Here is an 18,462-nt window from a genome sequence, read left to right on the forward strand (position 1 = left end):
TATGGCTCCTCAAAAGGAACCAAATATCCTTATAAATAAAAGCATTATTTTTAAAGGAAGTATATTCTAATTGCTTAAAGACTTTTGCATTTAGGAATATAGATTGTTATTCATATTTGAGTATTTATCCAGGAGGTATCCGTTTCCTATTCAGATTGATTATTCATGGCATCTATTATTTTTTAATCTCTTGACACTTCTAAATATTTACTTATATTTGATAATTTATTTTTGTTTCTAGAAGCAGAATTTTCAAGGCAAAGGACAGTAATGTGAATTATGACTTAATCCAGGGCCAGATTAATGATAACTCATTGAAGTTCAGACATCATCAATTTTAAAGCACCCTGCTATTCATGGAATGCTAAGAAACAAAAACAGTGACAAATTGTGATACTCCATTAACTATGTTATGTATCTTAATTTCAGAAATATCATAATCATTTTAAATGCATATTCTAGAATTGATAAAACATGCCAGTAAAAATGCAGAGTATTTTAAGGCCAAGACCTGTTACCTAAAATTTTATCTCAGCGCTGGATAAAACATCTTTGTGGTGCATTTGGGAAGTTACAGAAAGGGTCCTTTCCTCACTTGACTATTTTATAGAGGAACACGTTGACAAATAGATGAGTTTACAGCATGCAACGTTTGATAGAGCCTCCAAAAGATGGTGCAAATGAACCTGTACAGTCAGTTTTCTGCAGCCCTGCTTGCAGAAATTTTGTTAAATAATTTGCACAAATACATTAATCATCCTATGTCATACATAAAATATAAGTATTGTTATCCTGAAAGTGCATTCTGTTGGTGGACCCTGGATTCCCATACCATGTGGTACACCTAACTCCTAGCTATGATGAATGTTTACTGCTAGGAGCATATAGGTAGCTTTTCTGCCTCTTAAAAATTGCTTTTGGGGGGTAGAAAGGTAGTACAGGGGTTAAGGCACTTGTGTTGCATGCTGCTGACATTAATTTAATCACTACTATCACAATGCTCACCTAAACACCTCCAGAAGTGATTCCTGAGCCAGCACCAGGAGTAAACCCTGAGCATGACCATGTGTGTGTGACCCACCTTTCTCCATCCCCAAAAAAAGAAAAAAAAGAAAATTGCTTTTAGCCAAAAGGATGTCCTTCTCTTGAACATTAGGTCTGTCTCCACAGCATTTCCCAGAGGTGCCTTAAAGTTAGATGAACTCTATTGTACAGTTTACCACTCCAGAACCCCTCGTGGACTCAGGCTTTACAGATGCCACATCACAACTGCGACCAAATATTTTCTCAGCTCTTTCCACTGCCTTCCCTGCTGCCTTCACTTATCCTCCTTAATGCCCCCTCAGTAAATCATGTGCAACCAAGTTCTCTTTTGGGAGTCCGCTTGTAAAGAATGCAAACTTTTTAAAAAAATTACAAGTGAAGAAATAGCATCTTTGAGGAATTTGATAGCATACTGGCAGAGTTAGCAAGGGATAGAGTCAAACTGATACCCAAACATATTTGACATCAATGCTCTGCCCGTTGCCTAGGACCCATCAAATATTGCTTCACATTGTTGCTTCTGTTTACCACTGTATTTCAAGTCTGGCTCTTGTCACTCTTTTAGCTCTTTTTGCTCATATTTTTGCAGAGGTGGAAGCTCAGACTATTGAAGAGCTGAAACAACAGAAATCATTTGTGAAGCTTCAAAAAAAGCACTACAAAGAAATGAAAGACCTGGTTAAGAGACATCATAAGAAAACCACTGACCTTATCAAAGAACACACTTCAAAATATAATGAAATTCAGAATGACTACTTGAGAAGGAGAGCAGCTTTGGAAAAGACAGCCAAGAAGGATAGCAAGAAAAAGTAAGTTGCACAAATATTGTTTGTTTGTTATTTTGTATGAAGAAGATAATCATTTACATGGGGTTTTGATGTGTACTGTATTTTGAACTTCTACCTATGCAAGACAAAAAGTTACCCAACTTCCTCCACTCTCTACACTACATGTGACATCTTTACTTGTGGACTGAATTTATGTGACTGATTTCTGAGTTCTAGACTACAAGCCCAGTACCAACTGACTGACTTCCTTTATTATAGCTGCCAACATGACAGATCTAAAGTTTTTTCCCAGTACCTCAAACTTAGTTGAAGAGACATTTTGTCTCATAGAAAGTAGTTTCAATTGTCCTTCAGTTGTCCTTTATTGCCCCATGAGAAATCCACAAGCCCTGCACAGACAACCTAGTGTTTTGACTACGGGGTCCCCCAAGCTCCGAGTACCCAGATCTTTATGGGAAAACCATCTCTCATGTTAATTTGTCCATTATTTATTGATTCTCTACTGTGTGCCTTGAGGAGTGGCAAGTGCAAAGGCCTTGAGGCAAAAACAACAAAAAAATCCAAGAACAAAAATTTGTAAAGTAAGTGAGAAATAGCAAACCATATGTAAAATGAAACAAGATACGGTCAGAGAAGTAAATGGAGGGATTGTATCAATGAGTTCTCAATGAGTTGTTTAGATTTGAAGTGCAAAGGACAAGCAGTACAGAATTTAAGGGCTTTAGCAAGCCACTAAAGACCAAAATATTGGATGGAACTCTCAGTCTTATTAATCTCACAAAATGAGAAGGAATATGCTGGGAGGAAATTGTGTCCTTAAAATGTGTTTTGATTGATAGATGTCACCAGATCTCATTAGTCTGTGTATTGGTCTGTCTGTTCTTCTGCCTCTCTCTGTCTCTCTCTGTCTCTGTCTCTGTGTCTCTCTCTCTTTCTCTGACATCAGGAGGGTTTGGGGACATACCAGCTACACTCAGGGCTTACTCCTAACTGTACTCAGGGATCACTCCTTGCAGGGCTAGTGAATCATATGGTGCTGGGTATGAAACCTGGATTGGCTATATGCAGGTCAGTACCCACTGTACTATCTTTCTGGCCCTAGTCTTTGTTTCTGATTCAGCAAGTGCATGAGGTGGATTATACAGTGGGTCTTGGACTGTAACAGATCATTATGGAAGCTGCTGGCCCATGACCCCAAACCCTGAGTGAGAAGGATGTAGCAACCAGAGGGGACGCATGGAGACAGAATCATGAGTCTAGCTGAGTGATGGTACTGGCTGGGTGTAAAATGACTGACAAAGAAATGAAGAGAAGAAGATGCATCCTTAACTTATATTCAAGGTCAAATCTAATAAGAGATCAGCCACAGGAGAGAGAAGACCCCTGCTGCCGTGGCCTGGGCTGCTCAGACATTCCATCGGAGAATGGAGCAGACGCTGCCACTGCAGGCTGAAGCTGTGTGTGAGACACTATTGTCTAGATGAGACTAGTGCTTCTCAATCTTGAACAATCAGACAAGAGGTGTGGAGAGCTGCTAAGAACATAGAGCGCGCGATCACATCCTTTTCACAATTCGAAGATGTACCGTGGGACTTTAGACTCATAAGGTCATAAATGTTAGAAATAAATTCCTAACAAGTTCCCCAATGAGGCTGATACCCATTATCATTGGTCCTAGATATTTCAGATTTCCCATGAAGCTGTAGGGGGCATCAAGATCTTCTCTAGTCCAAAGCCTGTCGGCCATCTCAGTCTCACCTCCCAGTGCCCCCCATAGGAGCCTGCACCATCACTTAGGGTCTCACCCTGATGAGGCAGGTCAGCTAGAATTCTTGGGACTATAGGCACTTCCTGAGTTGCAGATCCTCTCATTGAAAATCGCAGGCCCTGCTTCTAACCTCAACAGAGCCAGCTGCCAAGTGTTAGAATCTTGGCTTTTTGTTTGCTGATTCATGTGTGGATGTCAGAATAACACCTGCTCTCTGAACACTACATGTGGCTCACTAGCTAAGGTTTAGCTCTAAATTTGATGATCATGAGGTGTCCCTGACCGCACTGAGTTCCCTCCTCTTTTTCCTAAGCGAGGGTCTCTTCCCTCTCCTGGAATAGCCACTATTTATTGAATGAGTGTGCACCCACTCTAGGGGCTGAAATGGTTTTCTAGGCTATTATACAACAATACAGAAAATTAGAAAGCTTAAAACAGTTGAGACTTTCTCATAATCTAGAGCTTAGGAGTCTAAAATTTAAATGTCAGCAAGGTCTCACTCTGTCTAAGAGGAAGAACACAGAATTTGTGCTATGCTTTTTCTTGCTTCTGTGGAGTGCTAACACCAATTCTTAGTTTTCCTTGGCCTATAAACACATCACTGCATTATCTGCTTCCCTAGCCCCCTGGGCCCCCTGCCCTTTCTTTGTATAGGTGTCACTTTATTCAAATTTTTTCATCTCTCTCTCTCTCTCTTTTTTTTTTTTTTTAGTTTTTGGGCTCTATGCCAGAGGCTATTCCTGGCTGTCTATTCAGAAATAACTCCTGGCAGTGCTCAGAGGACCATATGGGATGCTGAGGAGCTAACCTGGATCAGCCACATGCAAGGCAAATACCCTACCTGCTGTCCTATTTCTCTGGCCCCCAAGTTTTTTTTTATAAGGACACAGATTATTTAATTATGTTCCACCTATATCCACTATGACCTCATCTCAATTAATTTTGTTTACAATCACTCTAATTCCAAGTAGGTCACAGGTGGAGGGTCCAGAAAGGACTTGGAAAGACATCATTCAGTCCTGTACATGTGCTAAGCATCTGTGTGCTGATGAGTCTATGGATTTCCTACAGCAACACTGTGGTGTAGGTACACCTGTTGGAGTTCTTCCTGGCACAGTCACTTGACCACACAGGTCCTAGAGGTTGCAGGGCCTGTGTGGAACTCCCCAGGTTGCAACTTCTTGGGGAACCAGGCTGTTTCTGGGGCATCTGACATTTTCAAAGAATAACATAGATTAATTAGCCTCATTATTGATGGCGGCCATATCTTAAGACATGGGAAGCAGACATCTTTGGGCATCAGCAACATCTCAGCCTTGCCTTTGCCTTGGAGCCTCAAGGACAGAGCCCCAGCAGCTTCCTCCTAGTCATAACAATGCCCTTTGGGGCTGGAGTGATAGCACAGCGGGTAGAGCGTTTGCCTTGCACGCAGTCGACCCGGGTTCGATTCCCAGCATCCCATATGGTTCCATGAGCACTGCCAGGAACAATTCCTGAGTGAAGAGCCAGGAGTAACCCCTGTGCATCGCCGGGTATGACCCAAAAAGAAAAAACAAAGAGCATAACAATGCCCTTTCTCCCTCCACCACCTGTTCCTTAATGCACATAGGTACTTCCTTTGGCCTCTACTTAACCATTGTCTTTCCTATTAAATTTTGTCATATGACTATGAGTCTATGGCCCCTGTGGATGACTTTGTCTAAGCCATGCTGCTCACATGAGTCTTGGAGCAGCCATTACCCTAGACCAAGGAATTATCTCCATGTTTCCGGGTGCACGCAGTTTCGCGATAACTGCAAACACCCATATTGAATAAATAAGAACTCAAAGGTCAGTGAGGCTGTTGGCCCAAAACAGGAGTTTATAACATGAGAGCTATCATCACAGGGAGTCACAGTCATTAGTTGTTTGCAATTTTTAATTTTAGTTATTTAATAAGCACTAACAAAGCATTTTGTGGTTCTAAGCATTCTAAGAATTTACAAACATTGACATACTCTATTTTAAAAATAAAATTAGTAGTACTAAAATTTTTTTCTTTGGTAGATTTATAATTTTTAAAAGTATCTTTTAGTTTAGTTTCCATGAGTATTTAATACTAGAATGAAATATTCTGGGTCAGATGCTTGAGCACTGCAATCACTGATCCCAAAAGAGAACTAAATAAATAGAATATCTTGGAGGTGAGAAAAATCTTTACATCATGTTAAATCATCATTCTCTATGATTTTCTATAACACAGTGCCTTACTCAATACCAGTTATTCTTAATTCTCCAAGGCCAGCTATAAAATGAACCAAATATGATCAAATATAATCCAAAGATGTTCTCAGCTCTAGAAAATTATGTGGAGCTAACTATGAAAATTGTCCAGAACTATTTTAGAAATCTAACAATCACTTTTATCATTTAACAGTTTTTTGGGGGGGAGGATATGGCATATAATAAGTATAACTGAAAGTAAAATCTAAGTCCCTAACTGAATTTTTTTTTTATAAACAACTAAAAACTCTGTGAGCATGTCAACTCCCTGCCAGTGCATTAGGAGTCAGACAAGTTGTATTATGTTCTTCCTTTTGTTTTCTTAAACAGTGATCTAATTTTAATGCCAGATGAGAGAGGTAAGATCCTTTTGTTCATTATCTATATTATGATATTGACTGAATTTGAAAGCACAGTAAACACCTACCTCCTGGGTTTTTAATAGAAACAAAATCATTTTTTTTCTTAGAGCTACAGCAACTTTATCAGCCATCTTGGCAAACTTTTGACAGGTTTTCACTGAAGAAGCTGAAAGGTGAAGTCATTCATATCTACCCACACCTACACAAACAGTTCAGACAAAACTAGGTCTTCAACTCTTCACAAATTTCTTTTTCATGATCATTTGCATGTCACTCTTTATTGATTTATTTTATTTGTATTTGTTTAGGAGCTATACTTTGTGGTGCTAAAAGCTAACTCCTGTCTTTGTGCTCAGAGATCCCTCCTGGTAGGGCTTGGGGGAACCATATGTGGTGCTGGAGATTGAACGTGCGTCAACTGTACTCTCTGGCCTGCTGTTCGTTTCTTTATTTACTTACAAGTCATATTCTGTAAGCTTCCAGTATCAAGGTAACTTGTAAAAATCCTACAAATTAAAAACAACACAGTGAGACTGCCAGTTATTCTAAACTTTGTATTGAAAACAGCACACAAGCGGGGCCCCCCAACTTGTTCCCGAATGCCCATGATTCCGGAGGCCAACTAACCACTTTCAGCACCCAGCATCTTCTTGCAGAAATGCCTCTAGACTGTGAACTAAGCTACAGCCCCATGCCGCCCCGGGAGGGGAAAGGTTTTTCTCTCTCGGCCTTTGCTTTTCCTGGCGGCAGCGAGGCAACCGTCATCTTATAAGACCCACTAAACAGAGGTACCAGCTTGCAATGATGCGATGATTTCTGGCAGAAATCTCTCTGGACTTAATTACTAAAATACCAGAAATACAAAACCTCATATGTTCTTCATTCTCAGCAATGTAAAACAAATTATCAAATGATTTCGGCAAGTCTGATTGTTGGAGGAAAATTCCAAATAATAATAGTGAGTTTTCTGTTGAAATATTGATGTAATCAAAGCAAAGAGAAAGTAAAGTGAAAATCATCAGTCACATAGGCAGGGGGGCGGGGTGGGAGGGAGGGGTTGGATGGGGGTATACTGGGGTTCTGGGTGGTGGAACATGTGCACTGGTGAAGGGATGGGTATTTTAATCATTGTATGACTGAGACTTAAGCCTGAAAGCTTTGTAAATTTTCACATGGTGATTTAATAAAAAAAAAAAAGAAAAAAGAAAAAATAGAAAAGAGCACACAAACCACACAGAGCTAATGAACTAATGAGTCTTCAAAGTGGGGTTCATCAGCATTGAAATGTGCTGTAAATATAAAATACATACCAAATTTGTCCAAATTCATTTTGAAAAAGTAAAATCTGTAAGATAGCATGTGTTTCTTTGGAGCTTGTATTGATTTAACAGTAGTTGTATGTTGAAATTAAATACTTGGTATGGGCTTCAAAAATGCATTAATAAGCTTATTTAATTAACTTACTTTTACTGTTTAAGGTATCTTCTAAAAAATTTAACTCAGATATGCAGGAAAATATCAAATATGAGGTTCACATAATTGATGGATACCATCAATCATTTAATGTAATTTCTGTCCTAGAACACTGAATTCATCTCTCTGTTTCTGAGAAAAGGGAGAATGGCCCAGATAATTCCCTTTATCTAATTTAATAATACTTTCTTCTTTTCCAAGAGAAACAAACATGTTCCTGACATTAAATTACAAAAAAAAAAAAAAAAAAAAAAAAAGAAATACATCTCCTGGTACTTATTCAGGCAACATTAGAAATAATAAAAAACAGAAATGATGTCTTCCACCTTTTTTTTCCACCTTTTTTTTTAGGTAAGAGGCAGAAACATTGTTAGCTTGCTTATTTTGTTATGCTTTCCCTCAATAAACAAAATTCCTAAGCACTGAAAGGTATACCAGAAAAAACCTTTCCTCAAGAGACAAGACCAGGGAGATCTCAGGACCATCCATCTTATTATGACTATTCATCTTCTTATGACCATCCATTCATTCATTCCTCTGGACACACATTAAAATCTTGAACTCACATCTGTGCAATAAGTGGACTTCAGGCCCCTTGGACTATTTTGTTAGTCATGATGTTCAGTGTTCATGACCTTCATGATGGCCCTCACTGGTGCTGAATTGTCACATCCAGACACAAAGAAGGCCAGTGCTGGGGAATACTCAGATACACTACCTGTTACCTCTTGCCTTGGTGGGCGTGGTTGATTAAAGAAACATACTTATGTCTTAACTATGCTGATAGCCTGCTACAGCGCCAGCGAAGATATCTCTTGTTCATGCGGAAATGGTGATCACTCCCTCCTGCTGCTCTGTTCTGATGATGATAAAAGATAGTCACATTCATTCCAGAAGGAAGGCCATTACAGTGCCGCCAGTGCAACTCTGCTGTACTAGAATTGAGCCTTGGGAGTAGATTATGGATATTTGGCACTGCATAAAGTACAAAAAAATCATAGAATATTTTGCTTTCCTGGTGAGATAGCACAGTGGGTAGGGCAGTTGTCTTGCATACAGCCGACCCGGGTTCGATTCCTTTTTCCCCTCTCGGAGAGCCCGGCAGGCTACCGAGAGTATCCCGCCCACACGACAGAGCCTGGCAAGTTACCTGTGGCATATTCAATATGCCAAAATCAGCAACAACAAGTCTCACAATGGAGACGTTACTGGTGCCCACTCAAGCAAATTGATGAACAATGGGGCTACAGTGCTACAAATGCTATTTGGATCTAAATATCAGCTTCAACCAACTGCCCCTCCATTTGGTGCTGTGGCCACTGTCCTAATTAAAAAACCAGGCAGCAGAAATTAGTGCCAGCAGATTCTAAGAAATTCCTACATGTTGAGAAACATGGAGGTAGAATGTGATGTAATTAATATTATATGTGGTTAGCTTATTTTTTTACTGCAGATAAATGAGAAAATCAGGCCTTCACTTGTTACCCCCCTACCGTTACTTACATTTTTTTCAGATTTTATGATGTCACAAATATGATAAAAATCAGTAGACACCTAGTTTGAATTATGACAGATTCCCAGGCTTGTAATAAGCTGTATACTGTTCTCTCCTGGTACTGGAAATGGCATCAGAACCCAGTCTCATCAAACCATAAGTCCAACAGGAAACTGTCATCATCAGCAGACTTTTTCACCTTCAGTGCAGTTCTAAATAGTAGCCTGAGACAGTCAACACACACACACACACACACACACACACACACAGACACGCACAATTGGCTTTGTGTTTCATGCTTTCGCTTAACTGTAGGCTAATCTAAGTGTTCTGAGAAGATTTAAGGCAGCTTAGCCTACACTGTGATATTTGGTAGGCTATGTGTATTAAGCACATCTCTAGCTCATGACTGTTTTCAGCTTACAATGGGTTTATTGGGAATTTCCCCCCCTGGAGAGATGAAGAAGATCTGTATTAATATCATATTCCTACACTCGAAATAATCAAGAAATAGAAATGTCATACAATGTGCTGTCTGCATGTACAGCTGCACTGGTTTTCTATTTTCACTTCCTAACACCCCAGACACAAAATGCAGGACTCTGCCTACTCTCCTGCCCAGACTCAATCAACATTAAGTTCACTGAACCTCTTACAGGAGAAAGATATCTAGAAATTATACTATGCACGCCACATGTTAAATGAAATACATGAAAACCTTTTAAAAAATTATTAGGGTCCAGAGAGATAGTTCAAAATGTTAATACATGCATTGTATGAGGCAGTCTCATTTTGGGTCACTGGTACCACATGGCCCTTGATTACTTATTCAAGTAATCCCTGAGCACAAAGGTAGAAACAGCTCATGAGAACCACTAGGTGTAGCCAAAAAAATAAAAATAAATCAACAAAATCCTGTATTTTGGTTCTCCCCAAAGAGGGACTATTTTTTCTTGCCATCTCTAGCTCTCCTTTCTTCCTCAACCTCTTTCTAGAACAACACAATCCATTCTTTATGTCTGGAGAATCTGCGACAGCATCAAACTCTCCCTTAAGTGGATTGTCAGGAGTTTCTTTCCGAACTCAGCGCTCTCTCTGACAGGAACTCTGGCGAACAACCTTCTGTCCACCTTGCTGTGACCTGCATGTTTTATGAACCAAACTCTGTGTCTCTGCAGATCAGAACCCAGCAGTCCCGACCATGGCTCATCAACAATTGAGCAAGATCTTGCTGCCCTGGATGCTGAAATGACCCAAAAGTTAATAGATTTGAAGGACAAACAACAGCAGCAGCTGCTTAATCTTCGGCAAGAACAATATTATAGTGAAAAATACCAGAAGCGAGAACATATTAAGCTGGTAAGACCAAAAAGCATGATTTATGTTCACAGAGTTTGAACTCTTTTACTAATAAAAAAAATTTTTTTTATGATGTTGGATAACCTAAAGGGAGACAGAGGCAGCTCTGGCTGATACTTTTTAAATGCAATGTTGTTACTGTGAAGCAAGGTTATAAAGAGATGTGAGATGCATATTTTCATATCTCTATTATGGTGCTGATTTACCAAGCACTGAACTTAAAGCAGAAATGAAACTCTATACTCAGGTTTTTTTTTTTTTTCTTTTTGGGTCACACCCGGCAATGCACAAGGGTTACTACTCTTGGTTCTTCACTCAGGAATTACCCCTTGGTGGTGCTCAGGGGACTATATGGGATGCTGGGATTTGAACCTGGGTTGGCCGCGTGTAAGGCAAACCCCCTACCCACTGTGCTATTGCTCCAGCTCCCTATACTCAGGTTTTTTTTAAAGAAACAAGTCATTTTTAGAATTGAGAGTTGACTAGGTCACATATTCTCCACCATAGTATCATTTCATAAGATCCATTATTCTAGCTACTTTTTAAAACACTTTATTCTTTAATTTTTGAATTTAATTATAGCTTAGGTCACATGTTTACAAATTGTATGTCTGATTTTGCTTTACATAGTAATTTTACTTCCCCACCACCAAAGTGACCAAGATCCTCAATCCCTTTTATTTCCAGGCCACCTCAGATTTTCCCGCCACCGACTTCCCCATTCCGTGTTTGTTACTGCCAGTTCTGCAATCCAGGGACAAGAGTTTTGCCATATTTGATACTGCCCAGTCCCTTGTATTGCTTCTGTATATACTACATACACCATTTTATTTTCTTTTTGGGTCACACCCAGCGATGCACAGGGGTTACTCCTGGCTCTGCACTCAGAAATTACTCCTGGCGGTGATCAGAGGACCATATGGGAAGCTGGGAATCGAACCCAGGTTGGCCGAGTGCAAGGCAGATGCCCTATCTGCTCTGCTATCAGTCCAGCACCATCTACCACATGCACCATTTGTCACTGTTATTCAACATTTTTATTTCTAATCCAACTTCTGTACCAAGTACATACTGTGTTTCATTGCTTTTACTCTCATAACTTGTTTTTGCGTTAAAACCATTTTTGAGATGTTTGGAATTGCTGGGTAATTAGAAAACACCTATTTTTTTTTATAAAAAAAAGAAAAGTAAGAACAGACTGCAAATAAATTTTCACTTCTTTAATATCCTGGGGATTTTCAAGAAATAAACAAAAATATATGCAGTTACTGATCTCACATTTTTAAAAGTCAAGGTCTGAATGGCCAATGTGGAATTTTTCCACCCAATTCCCAAGGCTTCCTTTGAAAGAAAATGCCAGCATCGCCATTAATATCAGCGTTGGACTCCAGGATGCCTTCTTCTGACTTGTGACATTCTCTCCATTGGTGTTTCTGCCTTGACAAACCACAGGATCATAACAAATGGTGACAAATTAAATGAATCAGCAGTAAAGTAACCTTGAGAATAAGTTTATGTTAAAAACAAAACAAACGGACAAACTTAATACTGTATACCCAGGGGAAATAGGTTCTAAAAGGTGTGTCTGTTTTTCTTTTGTTTTGTTTTATTTAGTTTTGTTTCTGAGAGGACTGTCCATGTGAGAAAATTCTGAAGCTGTTTCTGCTTGCATGTTGACAATCAGTAGATGGTTCTGGAAAAACTATATAATGGATGCCTTTGTGTTAGACCATTTTTCTGGTATCAGTTTCCCAATGACAAAGTGTTAATAAGCAGTCAGTCAAGATCACATGAGGTCATATAAAAATCAGATTCCACTGGGCCAGTTATCCTCAACTGAATTATACATCAGAATCACCTGGAGTGCTCATTAAAACAAGAAAAATATGATCCTCTTCCAAATTTAGAATTTTGCCCTGTGAGAGGACTGAAGATGCTGAGAGTTCTGATCCCAAAGACACACTGCTCAATCCCTACATGTGATGCAAAATGGTTCATTTTTACAAACGCCACCTGATTTTTGATGTGCTACTATAGGATGACATTGCTTTGTCCTTTCCCCCTTTCCACAAGGACCTTAGGTTTATCCTGGTCACCCACATCAAGGTGCTCCCAAATTTCTTTACCCTAACCTGCCTTTCAATGGCTTCCATCAACCTTCCTATGAAATCTGCATAAGGTTCTGAGGTCCTCTGGACAATCTTTGTAAAACTTCCCTTAAATTCTGCGTTTGCATCAATCTTCTCCCATGCACGCATGGCTGCATCACGGACGTGAGTAAAAACAGCACGAGCTAAGGTGACTTGCCTTTTTTGGGTTGCACCATTTCCCTTCACCTACTGACATCTCATAAATCAATTTAATCCCTGAAAATTTTCATCCAGCATGGCCTAGGGCTTGAAGCTTTGCCTTGTCCTCATCACTGAGCCACATTCTCCACTCCAAGAAGGGCTTAAGCATGTTTTAGCGACCATGTGAAAATCCTAAAGTACCCAGTAGTCCTTTTTACTCCAGTCTGTAAGATACTCCCTACAGTATGGAGATGTAGGCCCGTACGAGACACAGGTCTTTTTGAAACGATGGAGAGAATCCATTCTTAACCTGTGATAAGATGGAGGCTGCTGCTTCTCTGCCTGGACTGGGCGATTGGGAGCATGTCCCGAGTGGTCTGGAGGCCTCTTGGCTGAGTCACTGTCAGACTCAGAATCTGAGGAAGTAGCAGCAGACTCATAATCCGCATCACTTTCCTCTGATGCACTGGAAGTAGAGCTATATTCATCAGCCTGAGAAATACTTTTACTATGAAAACCCTTTTGAGAGACTTAGGTATGGGAAGAGTTGAGGCCGTATTATCCCTAATATTCTCCTCCTCCTCAGTTGTACTTTTCCAAAACAGAATAGAATTGACAATCTCCCATGTAGTCCAAAATTCCATGGGGATCTTAGTCCCTTCCTTAGATGCCCCATAGACATTTTTCTTAACTTTTTTCCAAATCTTGGTTTCTAGAGTTCCTTCATCTGGGAACCATGGGTTAACCTCATAAACTACCTTAAAGCAGGACCAGAGCTGGTCTCTGGAAATGCAGAGTTCCAGGTCTCCTGTTCTGCAGGAGAGACGCTCGATCAAATCCATAAATGACTTGGCCTGTTCATTCTGGCTTGAAAAACTATGAAAGATCATGGGAAGGCCCAGAATCTGCCCCATCTTAGTGTGGGATTGCTCCTAGGATTCTAACTCCCAGCACACTAAAAAAATCCTGTTCTCCAACTCAATTTCTAGAGTGGGGGTGCACTGAACACTGTTCTTACCTTTAGTTGGTAGTTCGTGCCCGCCCCAGAAACACCAGCTGTAAAAAACACCTGCCAGGGGTTGTCGACCACGCCCGGGTTTTCTAAGGGGTCGGTCCTGGGCTGCTCGCCCAGTCCAAGCAGCCCGGGCCATGGGGCAGACAGAGGAGGAAAACGAGGGCCACGCCAGCTGATTGATCAGTTGCCGCCTATTCATTCCATTCACTCCCGTCTCTCCCTCTGCTTCTCTCCCAGCTCTCAGTCTCTCCCCACAGCCTAGTTAAATCCCCCCAGTGTGAGGGGGTTGGGGCTTACACATAGGTGTGGTCACAATCAATAGGTTAAAATTCTTTCCCTCAGGGGATGCTGCTTCTAGGACTGATTCTCTTTCAGCAGGAGGATCCACCCAAGGGTGGAGTTCCATGAGTGTGTTTCTCCTCTCCTAGTCCAGCAAACATATACGCATTCATAATATTAATCATCTTGTATGGACACAGTAAGAGATGCATTAAGCTTATAGAATTGCTCTTCTGGAGCCATCTTGATCTCAGACTACAGTGCTCAGGTCAGATTAGTCTTTCCCTAGCAGGGTCCTAGTCTCATTGTTACTTTTGGATCATGACAGCATTTGTCCATGACCAAGCTCTTAACTTATAGTTAAGCATTAGGCACTTTGGCCAGGCCCATCTCGATGCCAGGGTAGCACATAACTCACTGCTTGCCCTGGGTCCGTCCAGTCCCTCGTCAGGACCCTGCTTTTGGGGTGCTAGGAACTAAGGGCAACTGAGGCTTAAGTCGAGAAAGCTGATACTACCTTGGCTGTGAACTGCTGAAATAAGCTTTGACAGAGTCTCAGGAGAGGTGCTCATAGGGTTGCTCCCAGCTATGCTCAGGGAACCATGTGGTGCTGAAGATTGAACTGAAATTAGCCCCATGCAAGGCAAGTGCCTAAAAGGCAAGTGTGCTATCTCTCTGGGCCCTGAAATAAGATTCAGAGAGTAAAAGACTAGTTAGGCAGGGGACAGTTTAATGCAAGGAGGAAACTCCTCAACCCCCCAAAAAAATAAAATGAAAAATTTTTATGGGTTTTTGGGCCATACCTAGTCATAATCAGGGATTCCTCCTGATTTTGTACTCAAGGATCACTACTCAAGGTGCTCAGGAGACTGTACACAGTGCCAGGAGTCAAAACCAGGCTAGCTGCAAGCAAGGCAAGTGCTCTACCCTCTGTTCTATCTCTCCAGCCCACAAGGTAATTTTAAAGAAAGAAAGAGACAGGTTTGGAGTCCTCACTACAGCCACTGCTATCTAATTTTCCTCAGGCATCCAGAAGATAATATTAGAATAAATATAGGACTTGGCATAGAATCAGACAGTTAAGCTACATGTGGGAATGGTCCGATCCAATCCCTATGCCAAAACCTTCATGGCACTCTGTGCTTGTCAGCCACCTTCAGATTCAAAAACAACTTACAGAGAAATTTCACAACCAGAGAATGGGTGCTATTTATTGGTCCTCTAACTGGAGAATTCCTGCTTTTTTTTTTCCTTTTTGTGTCACACCCGGCGATGCACAGGGGTTACTCCTGGCTCATGCACTCAGGAATTACTCCTGGCAGTGCTCAGGGGACCATATGGGATGCTGGGAATAGAACCCGGGTCAGCCACATGCAAGGCAAACACACTACCCGCTGTGCTATCGCTCCAGCCCCAAATTCCTGCTTTATAACCGCTATAAAGATCAAGCCCTGGTTATCAGAATAACATCACATAGATCCACAAACACCATACATAATCAAGTTCTCATTTCACTGCCTGTGATTCTCTGCCCCTCCCTTCAACAATTATAGTTCACATCTCATGCAGTTAAACACATTCAAATTCCAGTTTTTGTTCCAGTTTTGTTTCCAACTCTGTGGATTTGACTTTCAGGTAAAGACCCAATGTCTTTAAACATTCCTTTCTTGAGAAGGCTAACGCACAAGTATCTTGGATTTAGAAACTGCAGTTAATTTTAGGGCTGTTTGAGAGTATGCAAAGTTTATGCTACATATACGCAACTGGAGTATTTCTATTAACTTTTATTAATGCCATTTGTAATAACCAAAAATTACTCTGCCAGGAAATCTTTTGATGGAAAGGCCCCCAAAAGTATTATCTCTATCTTTGGTTGTGGTTCTGAATTATGAACATTCCTCTCAGGCTAAATTAGACAAATGTAAGTATAATTAAAAAGCAAGTAGGCCCCAGGTAAAAGAAAAGTATTTGGATAAAGAGAACCATTAAGCAGGTGATATTTCATATCCAAAGTTGCTTTGGGAATTAAAAATAATTATGTTTTTGTTAAGGACTGTGCATTTCACATACCAACACCCAGAGTTTAAGGATCCAGAATGGATTAAAGATCAGAGGCGCCAATGGTCTCTTCGCTATTTTTTTTTCATTTAAAACTTCACATTTGCACAGTGCTCTGGAGGTATGGCAAACAACTTTACTGCTGATATATGAATAGTAATGAAACCAGAAAATCAACATGCAAAGGCTTGTGTGGGAAAAAATATTTCTAATTCTATTAACTGACAAATACCAAGAGAATATTTGTTAGTAACTGTTCATGCTGTCATGGCTGGGCTGGGGGAGAGGGTAAAATGTGTTATGTGTTATAATGTTTCATGAACTCTGTAGCTTCGAAGAATCTTTTCTACCAGTCTCAGGGTCTTCATTCTTTTACTGTTCCACTCTCTTCTTTCAAATTGTAGGATGACTGGTTTACAGAACTTTATATGGTTTAGGAACACAGGTTCATAATCTTCAAACACATGTCACTAGACCATTTCACCATAAAAGGAATCATTCACCAGGTGATTGTCCTTCACTTTGCTTCTGCCCCAACTGCCCTATTTAGTGTAGCCAAGGTTGTTATACTTGCAGCATCTCAGACCCCACTTGAAACCCGCTAAATCAGAACTTCACATTCCTACAAGTGTCAAATGACTTTCTCTACATTCAAGGGGATTCAATATGAATACTTATCTCCATTGAAAATGAATTTGAACTAAACCTGAAGGTCCTTCCGGTTACCATGAGAAGGACAGGATGATTTGCACAAGTGAAGATCTTGACAAATGTGAACAGCTATTATTGACAAGGAATCACATCCCGTGGGAATATCTCCTGGGATTCGCTCTCAAAAATTCAAACTGGAAATTCAAAGGGGGAGGAAAAGTAACTTTCAGATGGAGTGAATAAAAACCAAGATGGAACTCGCCGATCCCATTCTAGTTCTGCTGCCTGAAATTTCTCCATGTATATCTTAAGGGGTTGTAGGCCTCAGGAAAGGACCCTATTCCAGAGAAAACTAGAGGGCTGGGGAATCTGCTCTCTTTACCTGCTCTTTGTCGGCTGTGTGGCTGGACTCTGAGTTTTGCCTATACCATGATAGTCAAGTTTTAATTTTAAATTTTAAATTGATTGGTCATATTGTGGTACCATTAATTCTTCCTCCTTTTTAGTGGCTTCAAGGAAAACACTTAACTTTAACTTATAAACATCATTTTCTTTATTCTCCGAAGAGCCTTAATTTGCTTTGCTTTCTACTTTTCATTCACTTTCTCATATTTTTGTCTCCCACATGTCCAATCTTAGTGGCTCTTTTTTTTTAATTGAATCACTGTGAGATACAGTTACAAGCTTTCATGTTTGAGTTACAATCATATGATGTTCAAACACCTATCCCTCCACCAGTGCACATTCCCCACCACCAATAGGCCCAGTATAACCCCCCTTTCCCACCCTCCCCCTGCTTCCCTGGCAGACAATTTCCCCCATACTCTCTCTCTACTTTTGAGCATTATGGTTTGCAATGCAGATACTGAGAAGCTATCACATTTGGTCTTTTATCTACTTTTAGCACACATCTCCATCTCAACTGATCCCTTCAACCATCATTTTCTTAGTGATCCCTTCTCTATTCCAGCTGCCTTCTCCCCCCTCCCCCGACACTCATGAGGCATGCTTTAAACTATGGGCTCTTTTTTTTTTTTAATATAACCTCCTGACTGCCCTACCAGCTATCATTTCTGCGTTCCAAACTAATGTTAGTATCCATCAACCTGACTTGCCAGATTCAATGCCAATGCCAGGAGACATGTAAACAAATTGGTACTTCACGCTGAAAGCTCTGGGTCAGTGCTGCTCAGCTAGAAATGGGATGGACCATCAGGATATAATAGTAATGAATGAAAGTCATGAATCAAGTGCTCTGAGCTGAAGAGATCGAATAGTGGGTGAGACACTTGCCTTTCTGTCCCTGGCACTATATATTGTCCCCTGAGCCTTCCCCAAGAACGGAGCTAGGCGTAAGTCATGAGCACTATTTCTGTTGCCCCAAACAAAGAATTCAAATGCTCTCCTTTTTGCTAACGGTTTCCATATTTGATCACTCTAAGCTTTAGTTTTCTCATCTATTCAATGAAAATAACCTTCATCTCATCAGACAATAAATAATAATGGTAGGGCCGGAGCGATAGCACAGCGGGTAGGGCGTTTGCCTTGCACGCGGCCGACCCGGGTTCGATCCCCAGCATCCCATATGGTCCCCCAAGCACTGCCAGGAGTAATTCC

The 18,462-nt window shown here is 40.7% G+C and overlaps 1 protein-coding gene across 3 annotated transcripts in view; it reads left to right on the plus strand.

Annotated features, from left to right (window-relative positions):
• The window catches only part of PLCB1 (phospholipase C beta 1), a 797,636-nt gene that overhangs the window by 669,017 nt on the left and 110,157 nt on the right, over nucleotides 1–18,462 (plus strand). For all 3 annotated transcript variants that reach the window (XM_055133540.1, XM_055133538.1, XM_055133539.1), the window contains 2 exons: nucleotides 1,634–1,853; nucleotides 10,371–10,551. In XM_055133540.1, the coding sequence (XP_054989515.1) occupies nucleotides 1,634–1,853; nucleotides 10,371–10,551 (401 nt within the window). The remainder of the gene's footprint in view (nucleotides 1–1,633; nucleotides 1,854–10,370; nucleotides 10,552–18,462) is intronic.

This window comes from Sorex araneus, chromosome 3 (assembly GCF_027595985.1).
Source record: "Sorex araneus isolate mSorAra2 chromosome 3, mSorAra2.pri, whole genome shotgun sequence".
In the NCBI taxonomy this organism is placed as follows: domain Eukaryota; kingdom Metazoa; phylum Chordata; class Mammalia; order Eulipotyphla; family Soricidae; genus Sorex; species Sorex araneus.